Below are 19,609 nucleotides of genomic sequence, written 5' to 3' on the forward strand. Positions count from 1 at the left end.
CAATGCTTTTAACCCCCACCTGCTCTCAAATCCACTCAACTTGAAAGTTAAAATTTTTCTTCAATGTGTCAATTCCCTCACAGCTACAGAAACTTATTTTCCTACTTCCCTGCCTGAATTACCATGGTGATAGGCATAAGGGTTGACCAGCAACTTCTAGAGCAACCTTCTAGAAAGGCATTGGTGCAAAAGGATTGAATTTAATATATCTAGCATATGGCTTACCAATCATGTTCCAGATGTCACACTTTGTGTGTCAAGTTCTGGGCATCACTGCTGTGTATATGTAACCTTCTGTCATATTTACACCTGATTGGCACAAATTTCATATTTATAAAATGGAAACAAATCATCTTTGAACAGCAGGCAACATACAAAAGTTGCAAGAAGAGACTTTTTTCTCTATAATTAATGAAACTGGAAATCAAAGATTAACAAACATTATCACAAAATTACAAGGAAGTGGTGTTTAGCTTAAATTAACTAATTGAAGAGTAGCCCGATACTGTAGTTTAAGGACTGGATAAGTTTATTGAAGCGTGGTTGATAAATTGCTTAACACTTATTTTTTCACGTGTTTTAATTTTGAGGTCAAGTAGAAATGCATACAGAACAACAGTACAAATGACTAAAATACAAAGATCCTTTCTATAAAACAATGCTTGATAATATTATACTTTATGAGTGTGTTTTAAGGAGTGGAGCAGTGTTAGATGATTCGGTAAACCCAGCCACTGAATACAAATAGTACTTATTAAATGGGGGCGGGGGAGTCTAACCAAATAATGTACAAGTCATTAAGAAAAGTCATGAATCTTTGAAATACATATTGAAAATGCTGGAAATGCACAGTAGTTCAGTTGGTATTTAGAAAGGAGACAAGATAATAGCCTCCTGCCACGAGGCAAAAGGTTGGGTGAGGAGTTACAATCTCGATAATCGAAACCCCACTACCAACTTGTCAAATTCCCAGCTGCCATAATATTAACAGCAATGATTCAGGCCATCGACGGGGCTCCTGCTAACAGCAGGTGGGGATGCACTTAAGCTGCAAAGACTGCAGACCAACATCACTAGCAGCACGGTGGTGCAGTGATTAGCACTGCAACCTCACAGCTCCAGCGACCCGGGTTCGGTTCTGGGTACTGCCTGTGCAGAGTTTGCAAGTTCTTCCTGTGGCTGTGTGGGTTTCCACCTGGTGCTCTGGTTGACTCCCACAGCCAAAGACTTGCAGGTTGATAGGTAAATTGGCCATTGTAAATTGCCCCTAGTATAGGTAGGTGGTAGGAGAATGGTGGGGATGTGGTAGGGAATATGGGGTTAATGTAGGATTAGTATAAATGGGTGGTTGTTGGTCAGCACAGACTTGGGGGCCAAAGGGCCTGTTTCAGTGCCGTCTAACACAACATATTAACATCAAGCCAAGGGAAGCCTCACACTAGAACTATGGCCAGAAGAGGGAAACATACATTTCAAAAATGTATTTCCTTTTGCTTTGAACTCCTTATGGGCCAGGAAACGTGGAAAATAGGAGTAGGCTATTCAAGCCTGCACTGCCATTCAAGGAGGAACAAGAATGCTCTCCCCTGATACCTCAAAGAGTCTTTCAGCCTCCCCACCTTTCTGTGGCCAAATTTCTATTCCTGCCTGCCAGTCAGGTATTAAATCTGACTGGGTATTGTGCAGATTTCCAGGAAGCTTGATTTAACCAACTTCTCCAGGTAAAGTGCCCACTACTCGGTAATTATCACCATCCCATAAAAATTGAGACCAATGTTTCAAATGTAACCCTTTATCTGTTTCAAAAACAGATTTCATCCAGATGTTAACCATCCTGCATACATTTCCAACATCTTCTGTTTTTAGTTTTGGTTTTATTCAGAGGTTATCCAGCATGTTTTTTTCTATTTATAAGACAGGCCCAAAACTTAAATGTTAAGAATGGATTTTAAAAATTATTGCAAAATCAATATGGCCAATTTTAAATCTACTTAATATTACATCACCAGTTTTGAAGCCTGCATCATATAAACAGAACAGCTTGGGTTATATAACGTGGTCCACAGTATAACTACTTTTAGCTTTACTTCCAATTTTAATCTTCAATTATTCCACCCGAAAATTGTAAAATTAGTAGTGCAATACAACTGCATGGTGCTAGAATATGAAGCATGATATGCAAACAATTCTCAAATTTATAATTAAGCAATTAAAACTGTTGTATACTTTGGTGCCGGATACAGGCATTAATCCAAAAATCCAAAAGTTGAATTACCATTCAAAACTACAGTATAAAAATTGTAAAAAGCACTGGAGGATAACAAAAAAACTGCTTCTTTAAACATTACTAAAAAGTTATCAACGACAAATGAATAAATTTACACAGATAGCAACTGGTAAATGATTATACAATGATTTGACCTCACTGAATTTTACTGGATTGTTTCAACGATTTGCAACAAAAAAGTTGCTTTAAATTCACATACAAAATATTTATAATGCAATAAACTATTTTAAATAATTTTAAAACTATGAAAAATTACAGATGAAATATAATACATGTGTTTGTAAATGCATAGATTTGTAAATTTATTTAGAAGTAGTAGTATAGATTTATTTGATGCAGTGTATTACAAATATTTGGCTATGATTTCAGAGCACTTAAGGACTTGGCTCGTTAGGAGGACGAAGTTTACGTGTGTTGAAGTAGTACACCACTTGCTGCGGCAATTCAGCCAGTACACTTTGTGCAAGAGCTTCTTTAGTTGCCTGTAGATACACAAATGTTAATCTAATTTAATTAATAAAGCAAGTCAATTAAACTGAAATCTGCCTTAATAATTCCATTTTGAAATTTGTTTAAATGAAAATGCCATGTGCACCAAAAATATACATCAAATGCATACAACAAAGAACAGTACAGCACAAGAACAGGCCGTTCAGCCCTCCAAGCCTGCGCCAATCTTGATGTCTGTCTAAACTAAAACCTTCTGCACTTCCGGGGACCGTATCCCTCTATTCCCATCCTATTCATGTATTTGTCAAGATGCCTCTTAAACGTCGCTATCATACCTGCTTCCACCACCTCCCCCCGCAGCAAGTTCCAGGCGCTCACCACCCTCTGTGTAAAGAACTTGCCTCGCACATCCCCTCTAAACTTTGCCTCTCGCACCAGAAACCTATGTCCCCGAGTAACTGATTCTTCCACCCTGGGAAAAAGCTTTTGACTATCCACTTTGTCCATGCCACTCATAACTTTGTAAACCTCTATCATGTCGCCCCTCCACCTCCGTCATTCCAGTGAAAACGATCAGAGTTTATCCAACCTCTCCTCATAGCTAATGCCCTCCAGACCAGGCAACATCCTGGTAAACCTCTTCTGTACCCTCTCCAAAGCCTCCACGTCCTTCTGGTAGTGTGGCGACCAGAATTGCACGCAATATTCTAAGTGTGGCCTAACTAAGGTTCTGTACAGCTGCAGCAGGACTTGCCAATTTTTATACTCTATGCCCCGACCAATGAAGGCAAGCATGCCGTATGCCTTCTTGACTACCTTATCCACCTGCGTTGCCACTTTCAGTGACCTGTGGACCTGTGCGCCCAGATCTCTCTGCCTGTCAATATTCCTAAGGGTTCTGCCATATTTTGTATACTTCCCACCTGCATTAGACCTTCCAAAATGCATTACCTCACATTTGCCCGGATTAAACTCCATCTGCCATTTCTCCGCCCAAGTCGCCAACCGATCCATATCCTGCTGTATCCTCTGACAATCCTCATCACTATCCGCAACTCCACCAACCTTTGTGTCGTCTGCAAACTTACTAATCAGACTAGCTACATTTTCCTCCAAATCATTTATATATACTACAAACAGCAAAGGTCCCAACACTGATCCCTGCGGAACACCACTAGTCACAGCCCTCCATTCAGAAAAGCACCCTTCCACTGCTACCCTCTGTCTTCTATGACAGAGCTAGTTCTGTTTCCATCTTGCCAGCTCATCTCTGATCCCATGTAACTTCACCTTTTGTACCAGTCTGCCATGAGCGACCTTGTCAAAGGCTTTACTGAAGTTCATATAGATAACATTCACAGCCTTTCCTTCATCAATCACCTTCGTCACATCCTCAAAAAACTCAATCAAATTAGTGAGACACGACCTCCCCTTCACAAAACCATGCTGCCTCTCGTTAATAAGTTTGTTTGTTTCCAAATGGGAGTAAGTCCTGTCCCGAAAAATCCTCTCTAATAATTTCCCTACCACTGACGGAAGGCTCACCGGTCTATAATTTCCTGGATTATCCTTGCTACCCTTCTTAAACAAAGGAACAACATTGGCTATTCTCCAGTCCTCTGGGACCTCACCTGCAGCCAATGAGGATGCAAAGATTTCTGTCTAGGCCCCAACAATTTCTTCCCTTGCCTCCCTCAGTATTCTGGGGTAGATCCCATCAGGCCCTGGGGACTTATCTACCTTAATGCTTTGCAAGACACCCAACACCTCCTCCTTTTTGATAATGAGATGACTGAGACTATCTGCACTCCCTTCCCTAGGCTCATCATCCACCAAGTCCTTTTCTTTGGTGAATACTGATGCAAAGTACTCATTTAGTACCTCACACATTTCCTCTGGCTCCACACATACATTCCCTTCTCTGTCCTTGAGTGGGCCAACCGTTTCCCTAGTCACCCTCTTGCTCTTTATATACGTATAAAAAGCCTTGGGATTTTCCTTAATCCTGTTTGCCAATGACTTTTCATGACCCCCTTTAGCCCTCCTGACTCCTTGCTTAAGTTCCTTCCTACTGTCTTGATGTTCCTCAAGGGATTCGTCTGTTCCCAGCCTTCCAGCCCTTACGAATGCTTCCTTTTTCTTTTTGACTCGGCTCACAATATCCCACGTTATCCAAGGTTCCCGAAACTTGCCAAACTTATCCTTCTTCCTCACAGGAACATGCTGGTCCTAGATTCTAATCAACTGACGTTTGAAAGACTCCCACATGTCAGATGTTGATTTACCCTCAAACAGCCACCCCCAATCTAAATTCTTCAGTTCCTGCCTAATATTGTTATAATTAGCCTTCCCCCAATTTAGCACCTTCACCCGAGGTCTACTCTTATCCTTCTCCATAAGTACCTTAAAACTTATGGAATTATAGTCACTGTTCCCGAAATGCTCCCCGACTGAAACTTCGACCACCTGGCCGGGCTCATTCCCCAATACCAGGTCCAGTATGGCCCCATCCCAAGTTGCTCTATCTACATATTGTTTCACGAAGCCCTCCTGGATGCTCCTTACAAATTCTGCCCCATCCAAGCCCCTAGCACTAAGTGAGTCCCAGTCAATATAGGGGAAGTTAAAATCACCCACCACTGCAACCCTGTTACCTTGACATCTTTCCAAAATCTGTCGACATATCTGCTCCTCTACCTCCCGCTGGCTGTTGGGAGGCCTGTAGAAAACCCCCAACATCGTGACTGCACCCTTCCTATTCCTGAGCTCCATCCATATTACCTCACTGCATGACCCCTCCGAGGTGTCCTCCCGCTGTACAGCTGTGATATTCTCCTTAACCAGTAATGCAACTCCCCCGCCCCTTTTACATCCCCCTCTATCCCGCCTGAAGCTTCTAAATCCTGGAACATTTAGTTGCCAATCCTGTCCTTCCCTCAACCAAGTCTCTGTAATAGCAACAACATCATAGTTCCAAGTACTAACCCAAGCTCTAAGTTCATCTGCCTTATCTGTTATACTTCTCGCATTGAAACAAATGCACTTCAGACCACCAGCCCCGCTGTGCTCCGCAACATCTCCCTGCCTGCTCTTCCTCTTAGTCTTACTGGCCTTATTTACTAGTTCCCCCTCATTTATTTCACTTGCTGTCCTACTGCTCTGGTTCCCACCCCCCTGCCACACTCGTTTAAATCCTCCTGAGTGACGCTCGCAAACCTCGCAGCCAGGATATTTGTGCCCCTCCAGTTTAGATGCAACCCGTCCTTCTTGTGCAGGTCCCATCTGTCCCTGAAGAGATCCCAATGGTCCAGATATCTGAAACCCTCCCTTCTACACCAGCTGTTCAGCCACGTGTTTCGCTGCACTATCTTCCTATTTCTAGCCTCACTGGCATGTGGCACAGGGAGTAATCCCGAGATTACAACCCGAGAGGTCCTGTCTTTTAACTTTCTACCTAACTCCCTAAACTCCCCCTGCAGGACCTAGTCACTCTTCCTGCCTATGTCGTTGATATCGATGTGTACCACAACCTCTGGCTGTTCACCCTCCCCCTTCAGAATGCTCCCTGTCCGTTCAGGGACATCCTTGACCCTGGCACCAGGGAGGCAACATACCATCCTGGAGTCTCTTTCACGTCCACAGAAGCGCCTATCTGTGCCCCTGACTATAGAGTCCCCTATAACTATTGCTCTTCTGCGCTTTGTCCCTCCCTGCTGAACAACAGTGCCAACCGTGGTGCCACTGCTCTGGCTGCTGCTGTTTTCCCCTGATAGGCCATCCCCCCCAAACAGTATCCAAAATATTATAATAAAAGCAAAATACTGCGGATGCTGGAAATCTGAAATAAAAACAAGAAATGCTGGAACCACTCAGCGGGTCTGGCAGCATCTGTAAAAAGAGAAGCAGAGTTAACGTTTCGGGTCAGTGAATCGGGTCACTGACCCGAAACGTTAACTCCAAAATGGTATACTTGTTAGAGAGGGGGATAGCCACAGGGGATTCCTGCACTGAATGCCTGCCCCTTCTAGCAGTCACCCATCTATCTGCCTGCCCCTTGGGTGTAACCACTTCTCTAAAACTCCTGTCTATGACGCTTTCTGCCACCTGCATGCTCCTAAGTGCATCCAGTTGCCGCTCCAACCGATCCATGAGGTCTGTGAGCAGCTGCAACTGGGTACACTTCCTACAAGGTAGGGATTCAAATAATCTTTATATTTATAATTATTTAGAGTTAAAATTTCCAAGTAATTAGTCATGGAAGTTGCCTATTTTGTTCCTCGAAAAATGCAGTTGCGTATTTCTGTTAATTCCTCAACAGTACTCCCTGCAAATTTGTTGTGATGAAAAATGTGAAACCAGAAAGGAATGCCTTGCTACAAAAGGGTCCAAATGTGACAGGCAAACTGAAGTATATTGTCAGAATAACCTTTGTTGCAGCACTTTAAAAACTGTTTTGTCAGAAGCAGAAGCTTAAACGGACACAATCAACAGGACTGGACCTAGAGTGGAGGAGGCCACCACCTACTGGTCAGGCCATTGCATTGTGATGGTGCAAATGGTGGAGTCTATTCCCATAGCACACAGCTGCAAAGTAAATGTTCCAACTCTGATATGTGCCACTTTACAGCTTGATGGAATGCATCAATATGACAGGATTCCAGTAAGCCATGAAGACAAAGGCATAGAATTAAGAGACTGTTAGTAATTCGTGCTGAGACCCAAGCGTTATTTGGATATTGTGGAGCATTTATTTCAGAAGAGGTGAGCGAGTAATATTTTGGTTCCAAAGGAAATGAAGAAGTGGGCTTACTTAGGTTTTTTGCAAGATAATGTGACTTTTGAAATGGAGGTGGGTGGAAATGGGCAGAACATTCAATAAAGGGGAGCAAGGGCTTTTCCAGATATGGTGTCCAGAGTGCAAACTTTAATCCTAAATTTAAATTACACAATTTTAATTTAACTACCAAGAAATCATGGATGTAAAAGGTGGGCATTTTTTTGAGTATATTAAATTGGTTTTCTCAATGTGGTGAGGCATAAACAATGATGTAGGATAACCAAGCATCCAGAAATTATAGTTTTTTTTGACAAGTCCATATGATGAATGAATAAAAAGACTTCACCAACATGGGGACCACTGTCAATCAATTCACTTCACATTTCACTTTCCTATTTTATTCAACAGTCTCAAATTAGCCAATAATAATGCTTTTCCTCACAAGTTGTTTCCAAACTTGGATACAAAGCTGTTGGTCTTCAACCTAACATCACTGAGTTAGAAGGAATATTTAAACTCAATTGCACTGTGTATCAGGACACATTGACTTTAACCACCTGAAACAGAATCAAGCACAGATTTAGAACAAATGTAATAATAAGTACATAAGAAATAGGAGCAGGAGTCGGCCTTTTGGCTCCTCGAGCCTGCTCCACCATTCAAAAAGATTATGGCTGATCTGATTGTGGCCTTAACTCCACACTCCTGCCTGCCCCTCATAACTCTTTACTCCCTTGATCAAAAATCCAACTCAGCCTTGAATATATTCAATGACCCAGCCTCCACTGCTCTCTGAGGTAGAGAATTCCAAAGATTAACAACCCTCTGAGAGAAGAAATTCCTCCTCATCTCTGTCTTAAATTGGAGACCCCGTATTTTAAAACTTGCCCCCTTGTTCTAGATTCTTCCACGAGGGGCAACATCCTCTCAACATCTACCCTATCAAACCCCGTCATAATCATATATATTTCAATAAGATCTCCTCTCATTCTTCTAAACTCCAATGAGTATAGGGCCGACATCCTCAACCTTTCCTCATAAGGAAACCCCTAGTGAGCCTTCTCTGAACTGCCTCCAATGCAAGTATATCCCTCCATAAATAAGATCAAAACTATACACAATACCCTAGGTGTGGTCTCACCGAAGCCCTGTACAGTTGTAGCAAAACTTTGTTAATGTTATACTACATTCCCCTTGCCAACATTCTATTTGCCTTCCTAATTACTTGCTGTACCTTTAGTTTTTAGTTTTAGTTTTAGAGTTTTAGAAATACAGCACTGAAACAGGCCCTTCGGCCCACCGAGTCTACGCCAACCATCAATCACCCATTTATACTAATCCCACACTAATTCCATATTCCTACCACATCCTCACCTGTTCCTATATTTCCCTACCACCTACCTATACTAGGGGCAATTTTATAATGGCCAATTTACCTATCAACCTGCAAGTCTTTTGGCATGTGGGAGGAAACCGGAGCACCCGGAGAAAACCCACGCAGACACAGGGAGAACTTGCAAACTCCACACAGGCCGTACCCAGAATTGAACCCGGGTCGCTGGAGCTGTGAGGCTGCGGTGCTAACCACTGCGCCACTGTGCCGCCCGTGTGTTAACTTTCTGTGATTCACGTACGAGGACACCAAGACCCCTCTGTACCGCAGCATTCTGCAGTTTCTCGACCTTTAAATTTAAATAATATTCTGCTTTAATCTCAAATAGTCATTGGGACTGGGGATATTGATCACTTATCAAGAAAAGCACAAAAAGGCAGAACAAGCAAGAGTGAGTGAGCACATGGAAATTAAAATAAAGCTACTTACTTCAGGAATAAGAATGAGGTTAATGGTGCTTGTCATCAATTATGTGCAAATGGTATCGAAACTTGCAGTGCGGGGCAGATGCGCGGTTAAACTCAAACATTGTTTTCCAATTTGCGCCACTCCATTGTTAACTTGCAGTCTGCCTCATCATTGAAATGTATTAAATGTCATGAAGATGTTGTATTTGTGTAGTAGATTCAAACTTAATTTGCCACAGCAAGTTAAGTATTGTCCATTCCAATCAAAGTATCCATTTAATGACATGATAAGTGTTAATTATTGCCAATCAATCTCTCTGGCACTAAGAATTAAACACGACAAGCTTGGAGATTCGTTCCTTCAGGTTTTAATTGTTGTTGGAGATTCAAAAAAGGTCGGGGTAAAGTTTCCGCTTTAAGTGCAAACAGCAATCTGGGTGTTAATTTACTCAAAATTTGTTTAGTTTTCCATAGTGATGTTTCAAGTTTCCACTGAAACTTATTTGCATTGTCATATACATCAAAACTTTCATAAACCACACTATCGGGCAGCATTTTGTAACATAATTGCTTTTTCCCCTTGAATTAAAAAAATACTTTATGGTAATCTGCTGCAGTTTAATACATCTGAAAATAGGTTTATCACACAGAAGTAAGCACTTTGAATAGCAGTGTCAAGTCCACCACCGGTGTGTAACCCAATTTTAAATAACTGAAAATGACATTAAAAAGCGTACAGAACCATTTACTAGTTACGTTGGTGTACACTAAAGAATGCCTATTAGCGTCCTTGGGCTCAAAAAGAACACTTAATTTTAAGAATCTTCTTGAAGTTCTGCAAACGGGTGCAATTAGCAGAAACTCCCAGTGCTGATTAATTCAATCTGGGCATTTGTGGGTTGAGCTGGCTTTCAGCATGATATTTTTAAAATCTGTGCGAAAGATCATGGAAACTCGATTTGTATTGGACGTGAGATGTGCTAGAAATTTCTTGGTCTTTTGCACTGGTTTAGACGATTTCAGGTGAACTGCCCTGACAAAATGCTGTCAAATTTGCAACTATTAATTTTTTTCATACTATTCCTTCCTGTCTTTTTTCTCACTTTTGTAATCCAGTCTTTCATACCTTTTTATTTTACTTTCTGTGTCTGATTTGATATTGAATTCATCCACTCTAATTTACATTTAATCTCAGTTGTTCACCAAGTATTGACAGCACAGAAATAGGCCATTTGACCGAACAGGTCCATGCTGGTGTTCATCCTCCACACAAGCCTCCTCCCACCCTTCTTCATCTAACCTCATCAAAATATTCTTCTATTCCATTCTCCCTCAAGTGCTTTTCTAGCTCCCTCTTAAATGCATCAATGCTATTGCCCTTAACTGCTCTTTGTGGCGGCGAGTTCCACATTCTAGCCACCCTCTGGGTAAAGCAGTTTCTCCCAAATTGCCTATTGGATTTATTGGTGATTAAATTAAATTTATGGTCCCTAGTTCTGGTCCAGCCCACAAGTGGAAACATCATCTCGACATCTACCCTATCAAACTCCATCATAATCTGGTCAGGTTACCCCCCCCCCCCACCCCCCAGTCTTCTCTTTTCCCTGCTACTGCAATATTTGGCCAATTGCCTTCAGTCCCTGCTGCAAACCCTATTCACTAGCCACTGGCTGAGGCTGAGCCAGACCATTTACAACCTTGGTGCCCTATCTGACCCTGAACTGAGTTTCTGACTCCACATCCTTCCCATAAACAAAACCGTCTTCTTCCACCCCTTAGAATCACCTTTCCCCACCCCTGCCTCATCTCATCTGCTGCTGAAACCATCATCCAAGTTGGAGACTTGACTAAGCCAATACTCTCCTGATTATCCTCTCATCATTGTTACAACCAGGTGAGAAAGGTATCTAGGGGTCCCTCTCATCCTTTCAGCCTTCACCTGGTCTTACCATAACAGGGTTTAATTTTAAACACACCGGTGTTTTTAGCTCCCCCTTGGTGAATCCTTGTTCACCGCTTTCCAATTATAAGGCAAAGAAACCAGCACAAACAGGCTTTCTTAGGTTTAAAGAAGAAAAGTTGAAATTTATTAAACTTACCTCTAATTCGGTTAACGCCTACGGATACACGATACGCCCCATGCTAGCATGCATATGCAATACATACATGCAAATAGAGACAGAAAAGAGAAGAAAAATAAAGTGGAAAGGTTTGAGGCAATATTTGAAGAGTTGTTACAGTTCTTCGAGCTCACTGTAGAGTCCTCAATTGTAGGTAGATCTTGCTTTTCGTTGGGGCCCAGTATTCTTCTTAACCTATTCTTCTCAAACCAGTTCCGAAGAATGGTCACTGACCCGAAACGTTAACTCTGCTTCTCTTTCCACAGATGCTGCCAGACCTGCTGAGTGGTTCCAGCATTTCTTGTTTTTACTTCTTAAACCTTGCTTGCTGTAGGAGACTTTTCTCTCTTGGGGCTCAGGTGTCTTCAGTGGATTCTGAGGTTTGTGAGAAAGAGATGGGAGCAGACAGGAGAGATCTTCTCAGTCCAGGAGCAAACAGACACTCTCTCTTCAAACTCACTGTGGCCAGTTCAAAAGAAAACCCTGGAATAGCCAGGTAGTCATGTGACCAGCTGGTCTAACCAGTCCTGGCCCTTGTGGATTGTATCCTCCTTAGCAGAACCTGGAATGCGCATCCTCGCTTTCGATGTCCGTTAGTATGTAAAAAAAATTTCCCAGCCACAGCTGATGTGTTTCACAAATCATTTCCTCACTCTAACAGCAGGTAAAAATCAATGTTCATGACAAAATTGATGTGCCTCATTCTTGACAGGTGGGGGCCGGGCATGACACCATACAGCCGCTGTAAACTTGAGCTCATCCAAAACTTTGCTGCCCATATCCTAACTTGCACCACGTCCCGTTAGCCCATCACTCATGCTCGCTGACCTATAATGGCTCCCTTTCTAGCAATGCCTCAACTTGAAACTTTTCATCCTGGTTTTCAACTCCTTACATGGTCTCGCCATTTCCTGCTTCTGTAACCTCCTCCACGTTCTCTGTGCTTTTCCAATTCAGCCCTAGATAGAGTAGACAGAAAGGGCCTGTTTCCCCTAATGGAGAGGTCACAGATTTAAGGTGATTGGTAGAAAGATTAGAGGGGACATGAGGAAAAGCCCTTTCACCCGAGGGTGGTGGGTGTCTGAAATTCACTGCCTGGATCAGTGGTGGAGGCAGAAATCCTCAACTCATTTAAAACTACCTGGATCTGCACCTCAAGTGCTATAATCTGCAAGGCTACAGACCAGGTGCTGGAAGGTGGGATTAGATGGGCGGCTAGTTTTTTCAGTAGGCACAGACACAATGGGCTGAATGACCTCTTTCTGTGCCATAATTTTTCTGTGGTTCACTGGTTCTAGCCCTTTGTACATCCCCAATTTTCACTGCTTCATCATTTGTAGCGGTCCCTTCAGATGCCTAGGCCCTAAGCTGGGGAATACCTTCCCTAAACCTCTTTGTCCTCCTTTATGATGCTCCTTAAAACTTAACGCTTCTGTACTAACATCTCCTTAAGTGGCTCAGTGTCAAATTTTGTTCCATAACCCTCCTTTGAAGCGCTTTGGGATGTTTTACAACATTAAAGGCGCTACAGAAATACAAGTTATTGCTGTTGGTGTGTTGGTGCGCTTGAATAAAACTAGAGGATGTCTCAGAACTGTTTAAGTGCTTCCAGTATAACTCCATTCTAACTAATTCTACAGTTGTTTTAAGATGTTTAACTAAATATGCTCAGTTCTAAGAATCTGGATATGGGGTTTGACCTGCAACTTAGTCAAAAAGAACAGCAAGTTGTGCATTGGATTCAGCTTGAGGAAACAGCCGAGACTAAAGTGCAGAGATTTTTGCAAAAACCAAACAAAAATGTCTTCAATTTTGGTATTATGCAATTGGCCAAAATTCCAGCTCATTCATATCTTGATGTCAGACAAGAATTTAGACAGCTCAGTGGTGGTCATGAAGTGTGTTGAAGGAGAGGTAAAGCCAGGTATTAAGCTGTATGCAAATAGAAACTGACCCCATGCTTACCAAAGATGTCAGTGAGGGCAGCATATAGACAAACAATAATTGCAATAAATATACTGGTTACTTTGGGACAGGGTAGGAATGGATGTATGCCAAAACTTCAAACAATGTATTCTCCTGAAAATACTGTGCATAAAACTGTACATGAAATCAGGTTTTAGAATAATTTTCAAGACACACCATAAAATATAATTGAGAATTGTTGAAAATAGAGACATGTTGTTGAAGCTTTTCGTCTTGCACTCATCAGGACAACACCCAAGAATAACTAATGTAAGAGAAAACAACAACTTATACTGCATGTTGTTGTTTTCCCTTACATTGGTTATTCTTGCATATTGTCCTGATGAGTACAAGACGAAAAGCTTCGACAACATGTCTCTATTTTCAGCAATTGTCAAGTTCTGTACGACCAAACGACTATCAAAAAAAAATCTTGAAACACTGATGCTATCATATAACACTGTAACCATGTAAAACTTACGTTATGAAACTTTCTAAAAGGCACAAACTGCACAATATCTCGGATAGCAATTTCCCCAGTGGGTGATTTAAGAACACATTCATCACCATCCAGAAATTCCATGGCACTGAAATCTGCTGCACCAACACCAACAATGATGATTGACATCGGCAACTTAGCAGCATTAACAATGGCCTGTCTTGTATCATCTAAATCTGTTATCACTCCATCCGTGATGATCAGGAGGATGAAATATTGCTGTTGAAGGAAAAAGAAAGTCACTTTACCACATGCAATTCAATGTGCTGCAGATGCATTTTATATCAGGCACAGTATATACATATGTAATGGAACATATTTTCAGCTGCACATTAAAGTTGTATTTACAGTATAGACATAGTAACACTGCAAGATGGTGTTGCTTCACACTGCTGCTAACTCCCACCAGGAGTAAAAGCTGTGGCTGAAATTTTAAAATTGAGGACAAAGGAATGATGGAAATATTAAATGGGTGCAGCAGGAGAGTGGGGAATTAGCAGAAATTATACCGCATAGTGTCCAGTTTTGGGAAGGACGCCAAGACCATGGGGAAGATATGCAAGATTTACTAAAATTACGTCAAAAATGACAGCCTTTAATTACAGGGAGAGAGTAGGAAAATTGGAATGCAAGAGTGACAAATATTTGATGAAAAAAATTTTAAAAAGCTGTGGGGGACAAAGCTGAAAAATGAAACTAATTAAATAGCTTTTTCAGAGAGCCAACACAAGCATGATGGGCTGAATGGCCTCATTTTGTGCCATAAATTCTATGAATTTATGATGATTAAATTAATAAAATTCTTAATTTCTAATACATATTTTAAACAGTTTCAAAACAATAAAGATCAAAGGATGCGGGATTCTCTTTAACCCAACCAAAATCAGGTGACATCGCTACTGTGACTTCTGGAAAATTCAGGTGAAGAGGCCAACAATTAATTGTGCTGACTGGAATTATCTTCTCCTACTCCCAATGGCACTGCTACTGCTTCCCTGGCTATAGTATGCAAATGAGACAAGCCCTCACCAGATTTCCATCCCAGTAACTGCTGCTTCTTGGGGCTGACATGTGGAAGGTAGCAGTAGGCCATGAGAAGCAACAATAAATATGCTCTTTTAGCAGCCTCCTCCTTTCAGTTGCCCTGTTGTAGGCTTCAGTCTTGGCCATAGCCTTCAAAGGATGCCTTTATTCTGACCTTTATAGAGCTTATGCTTCTTTAAGGTTTTTCACTGCCAGAAGTTCTTTGCGTGCACTAATGAGCTCCCTATTGATGGCTCGGAACCTGTCATGTATATGCAATCACTCCCAAGGGAGGCGGTGGCGTACTGGTATTGTCACTGGACCCAGGTATTGCTCTGGGGACATGGGTTTGAATCCCACCACAGCAGAAGGTGGAATTTGAATTCAATTAATAAATCTGGAATTTAAAGCTAGTCTAATGATGGCCATGAAACCATTGTCAATTGTTGTAAAAACCCATCTGGTTCACTAATGTCCTTTAAGGAAGGAAATCTGCTGTCCTTACCTGGTCTGGCCTACATGTGACTCCAGATCCACAACAATGTGGTTGACTCTTACATGCCCTCGAAATGGCCTAGCAAGCCACTCAGTTCAAGGGCAATTAGGGATGGGCAATAAATGCAGACCTGGCCTGCGATGCCCACATCCCTTGAAAGAATTTTTTTTAAATCCAGGAAAATGGATTGATATTGGGAACACATAATTCTGCCCTGATGGAACTCTGCCTCAAAGAGGAGAATCCACCACCAGATATCTTACTACTTTAACAGTTCTCCGCTAATTTTAAATACTCCTTCCATCAGCCTCCAGCGCCAGCAGTGGTTAGCCTGCAAGGACTCCATGCCATGTCATTATCTCTCTCTCTCTCCCCCTTTAATGCAAGCTGGCACAGCAGCAAGATAGAAATATTGTTCACAACTTTTCAAGACTGCAACACTTTTTACTGCAATCAAAAAGCAGTTTGAACCATTATCTGGGATGCCTTGTCTCAACAAAGGTTTATTTACATAAGTACATAAGAAATAGGAGCAGGAGTAGGCCACACAGCCCATCGAGCATACCCTACCATTCAATATGATCATGGCCGATCCTGCGCATCAATATACTGCCCCGCCTGCTCCCCATATCCCTCGATTCCCTGAGAGATCAAAAATCTATCTATCCCAGCCTTAAATGTATTTAACGATGGAGCATCCACAACCCTCTGGGGTGGAGAATTCCAAAGATTCACAACCCTTTGAGTGAAGTAATTTCTCCTGTTCTCACCTGTAAAAGATCGCCCACACCCCGCCCCCGCCCCGCCTTATCCTGAGACTGTGTTTTAGATTCCCCAGCCAGCAGAAACAACCTCTCAACCTGTCAAGCCCTTTCAGAATCTTGTAAGTTTCAATGTGCAGGTGAAAATCTCCAACCCGGGTAAATAAGAGGCTACTTTGTTTCTTCAAGTGAAAATGACTAAGATTCTGGCTTAATCTTCTGTGCTCTAGTGAATACTAGTTTTTTTTTTAAGTTTCTCATTTATAACAATATGGGGCAGAATTTTCACTGCAGACTTCAGGTTACCGCCATCAGGCTCAAATGGGGGTCAGAATCCTGCACTGTGTGGGGAACAGACACCCAGCTGTGATTTTCCCCGAATTGGCCATTTAATGAGCAGATGGTGGGCTTGATGGTACAATTAAGAACAACAGGCGGGCTCTCAATGCTAGAGGACCAATAGGAGGTCCTCCAGCACTTAAGAAGTAGCTGGCTACCTTTTCAGGTAAGTGACAGAAAGGGCACCTCAAGATGAAGATGCCTTTTCTCCAACTTTTTAAAGTTTAAATAAAAAGAAAAGGTCTTCAGCAGCCGTACCACCATTGGGAAGGGGTTGGCCCTCCACAGGGTGGCCTGCGGCTGCAGCTGAAGCCAATAAGCCTGCCTGGAGTGCTGGCTCCCTGGTCTGTCACCAGGAAGCTGTTTCCAGGCAGCTATACTGTTCCCCAATGCCTTGCAGGGACCTCTGACAACAGGCCTTAATAGTCCTTTAATGAGCTCAATTGGTTATCTGCCATTTGTGGGCAGGTAGCCCTGTCACAACAGCAAACCCCCACCCCATACCCAGCCCCCACCATCCCACCTCCGGAAAAATGGCTTGGGGTGGAATGAAGCCGGAAAATCGGCACACTGGCCACTGGTGCAAATTTACTCGCCTGCCCGCCTCCATCAGGACCTAAAAATTCAGCCCATAATGTCATCCAGGGTATCATGCCATTCAATCTGCAATGCATCTTTTCCGTGGCTAAAATATTCAAAACTGCACACAATAATATTTTGCTTCTTCAAGCATTTACTGATTCCTTCTGAAAATGTATATATGCTGAACCACATAGTGCTAGTTTGTACTATTTTATACAGTATGCACCAACATATTAACACAAATTATATAGAGTTTTAAAAATAAAATATTTCATTGTTGAAGCAGAATAGATTCCTGAGATAAACCAAATCAGGAACACAGGAAAAACATAATGATGCCTTTTAGTTTTTGATTTTTTTCTGCATTAAATCGATAGAGAAGGGCCCCACATGCACATGTAGAAATACTCACTGAAGCTATCGGCTGTTGTGCTGCTGCAGCTGCAAATCGTGCCACATGGTTTATTATGGGGGAGAAGTTTGTGGGCCCATGTAGCTTAACTTGAGGCAGACAGTTTCGGTACGCATCAACTATCCCCTGCACTCCTAACAAACACAATCAAAATGAAACATCAAAGGTCATGCAAGAAAGAGAACTTAACGTCATTCTCACCACAATTTGTGGTCCTGCAAGTTACATGTTTTGCAGAATTCCTGAAGGAAACCAATATACTCAAAGTGCAATCCCATTTTTATGTTTCATAAAACATCTTTTAGGGCGGCACAGTGGCGCAGTGGTTAGCACCGCAGTCGCTCCAGCGACCCGGGTTCATCAATTCTGGGTACTGCCTGTGCGGAGTTTGCAAGTTCTCCCTGTGTCTGCGTGGGTTTCCTCCGGGTGCTCCGGTTTCCTCCCACATGCCAAAGACTTGCAGGTTGATAGGTAAATTGGCACTTAGCAATTGCCCCTAGTATAGGTAGGTGGTAGGGAAATATAGGGACAAGTGGGGATGTGGTAGGAATATGGAATTAATGTAGGATTAGTATAAAATGGGTGGTTGATGGTCAGCACAGACTCGGTGGGCCGAAGTTCCTGTTTCAGTGCTGTATCTCTAAATCAAATAAATCAAAATCAAATCTTGTCCAGATGTATCATTTGGATAACAATGGAAGAAAGCATTTCTATAGCACCTTTCATGAACTCAAGATGTCCCAAAGCACTTTACAGCCAATGACATGTTTATGAAGTGTAGTTTCTGTTGTAATGTAGGAAATGGGGTAGCCAATATGTGCACAGCACGCTACCATGAACAACAATGTAATTGCCAGATTTTTTTTTTAGTGATGTTGGTTGAGATAATTATTGGTCAGAACACTGGGTGGAACTCCCTTGCCCTTCTTCAAAAAGTGCCATGAGATCTTTTAGATCCAGCTCAGAGGGCAGACAGGGCCTCCGTTTAACAGCACTCCTTCAGTACTGCACTGAAGCGTTAGCCTAGATTTTGTCCTCGAGTTTCTGGAATGGCACTTGAATCAACTCACTCACCCACTGGCAGCAACCAGTTTAATTTCTATGATGAGAACTGATTTACAAGTCATTCATTATTTCTGGTAAGTTTGCATCAGAGCTCAAGTGATAACAGATGAGACAGGTATGTTGTGGGGGGTTTTCCTCCTCAAAAACCATGCTCAAAGCAGATGCCCTTTATATTGCCAACAAGAAAACAAAAACTGAGGACGATCTCTGCCCAAACACATTACCTGGAAAGCGTGCGTGTCTCAGATCACCAGGTGCTGGGAGATTAACCTTTGGATTGACTGGACATTAGCCTCATTTACTGCAACTACAAGAGCTGTTTGGAGCATGGAATGCTTTGCCACAGGAAATGAATGAGGCAGAGACCATTGCATCTTTTATGGGAAAATTAGATACATTTTTGAAACAGATAAAGATGCAAGCATATGAACAAAATGGGGCAGCAAAGAGCAATAGTTCAAATGGCATGCTCTGTGTTGTATAGTGAATGGCTCCAGTAACAACAACTTTCATTTCTATAGCACTTTTAATCATTGGTTCACAGAAATGCAATTGGGCAAAAATGGATGCTAAGTCAAAGAATGAGATGCTGAGTGGAGTGGCTAAAAGCTTTGGCAAAGAGGTGGATTTTAAGGAGGGCCTTAAAGGAGGAAGAATTTTTAAGATTGGAATTACCTCATATCTTAAATTTGAATTTTTACAAACTAATTTTAGAAAACTGAAAGCACACTATACAAATTGAACAGTATCCTATTTAAATAAATGGAACCAGAAAAAGGAGAAAATAGGCCTAGTTACTTGAAATTCTATCACAATGGTTAATTGTTGGTGGCTGGTATCGTACAGACCATAATCACACTTGGCTTAAAACTGAAAAGTTGGAAGGTTTCAAGCCTTCAATTACACTGTTCCACTGAGATTATTAATTTCACATTAACAGCACAAAAATATACACCTATAAGCTAGATTCAAAATACTTTTAAACTTACTAATATGAAATACTACTCCCAAAAACAAAGCCAGTATCTGACCT

The 19,609-nt window shown here is 41.9% G+C and overlaps 1 protein-coding gene across 1 annotated transcript in view; it reads right to left on the reverse strand.

Annotated features, from left to right (window-relative positions):
- Positions 1–512: 512 nt before the first annotated feature.
- The window catches only part of LOC137369914 (copine-3-like), a 97,933-nt gene continuing 78,836 nt past the window's right edge, over positions 513–19,609 (reverse strand). Inside the window, exons 15-17 of the mRNA XM_068031641.1 lie at positions 17,512–17,645; positions 13,881–14,117; positions 513–2,769 (exon numbers count right to left, since the gene is read on the reverse strand). Coding sequence (XP_067887742.1) covers positions 2,662–2,769; positions 13,881–14,117; positions 17,512–17,645 — 479 coding nt within the window. The 3' untranslated portion in view covers positions 513–2,661. The remainder of the gene's footprint in view (positions 2,770–13,880; positions 14,118–17,511; positions 17,646–19,609) is intronic.

This window comes from Heterodontus francisci, chromosome 5 (assembly GCF_036365525.1).
Source record: "Heterodontus francisci isolate sHetFra1 chromosome 5, sHetFra1.hap1, whole genome shotgun sequence".
NCBI lineage: Eukaryota > Metazoa > Chordata > Chondrichthyes > Heterodontiformes > Heterodontidae > Heterodontus > Heterodontus francisci.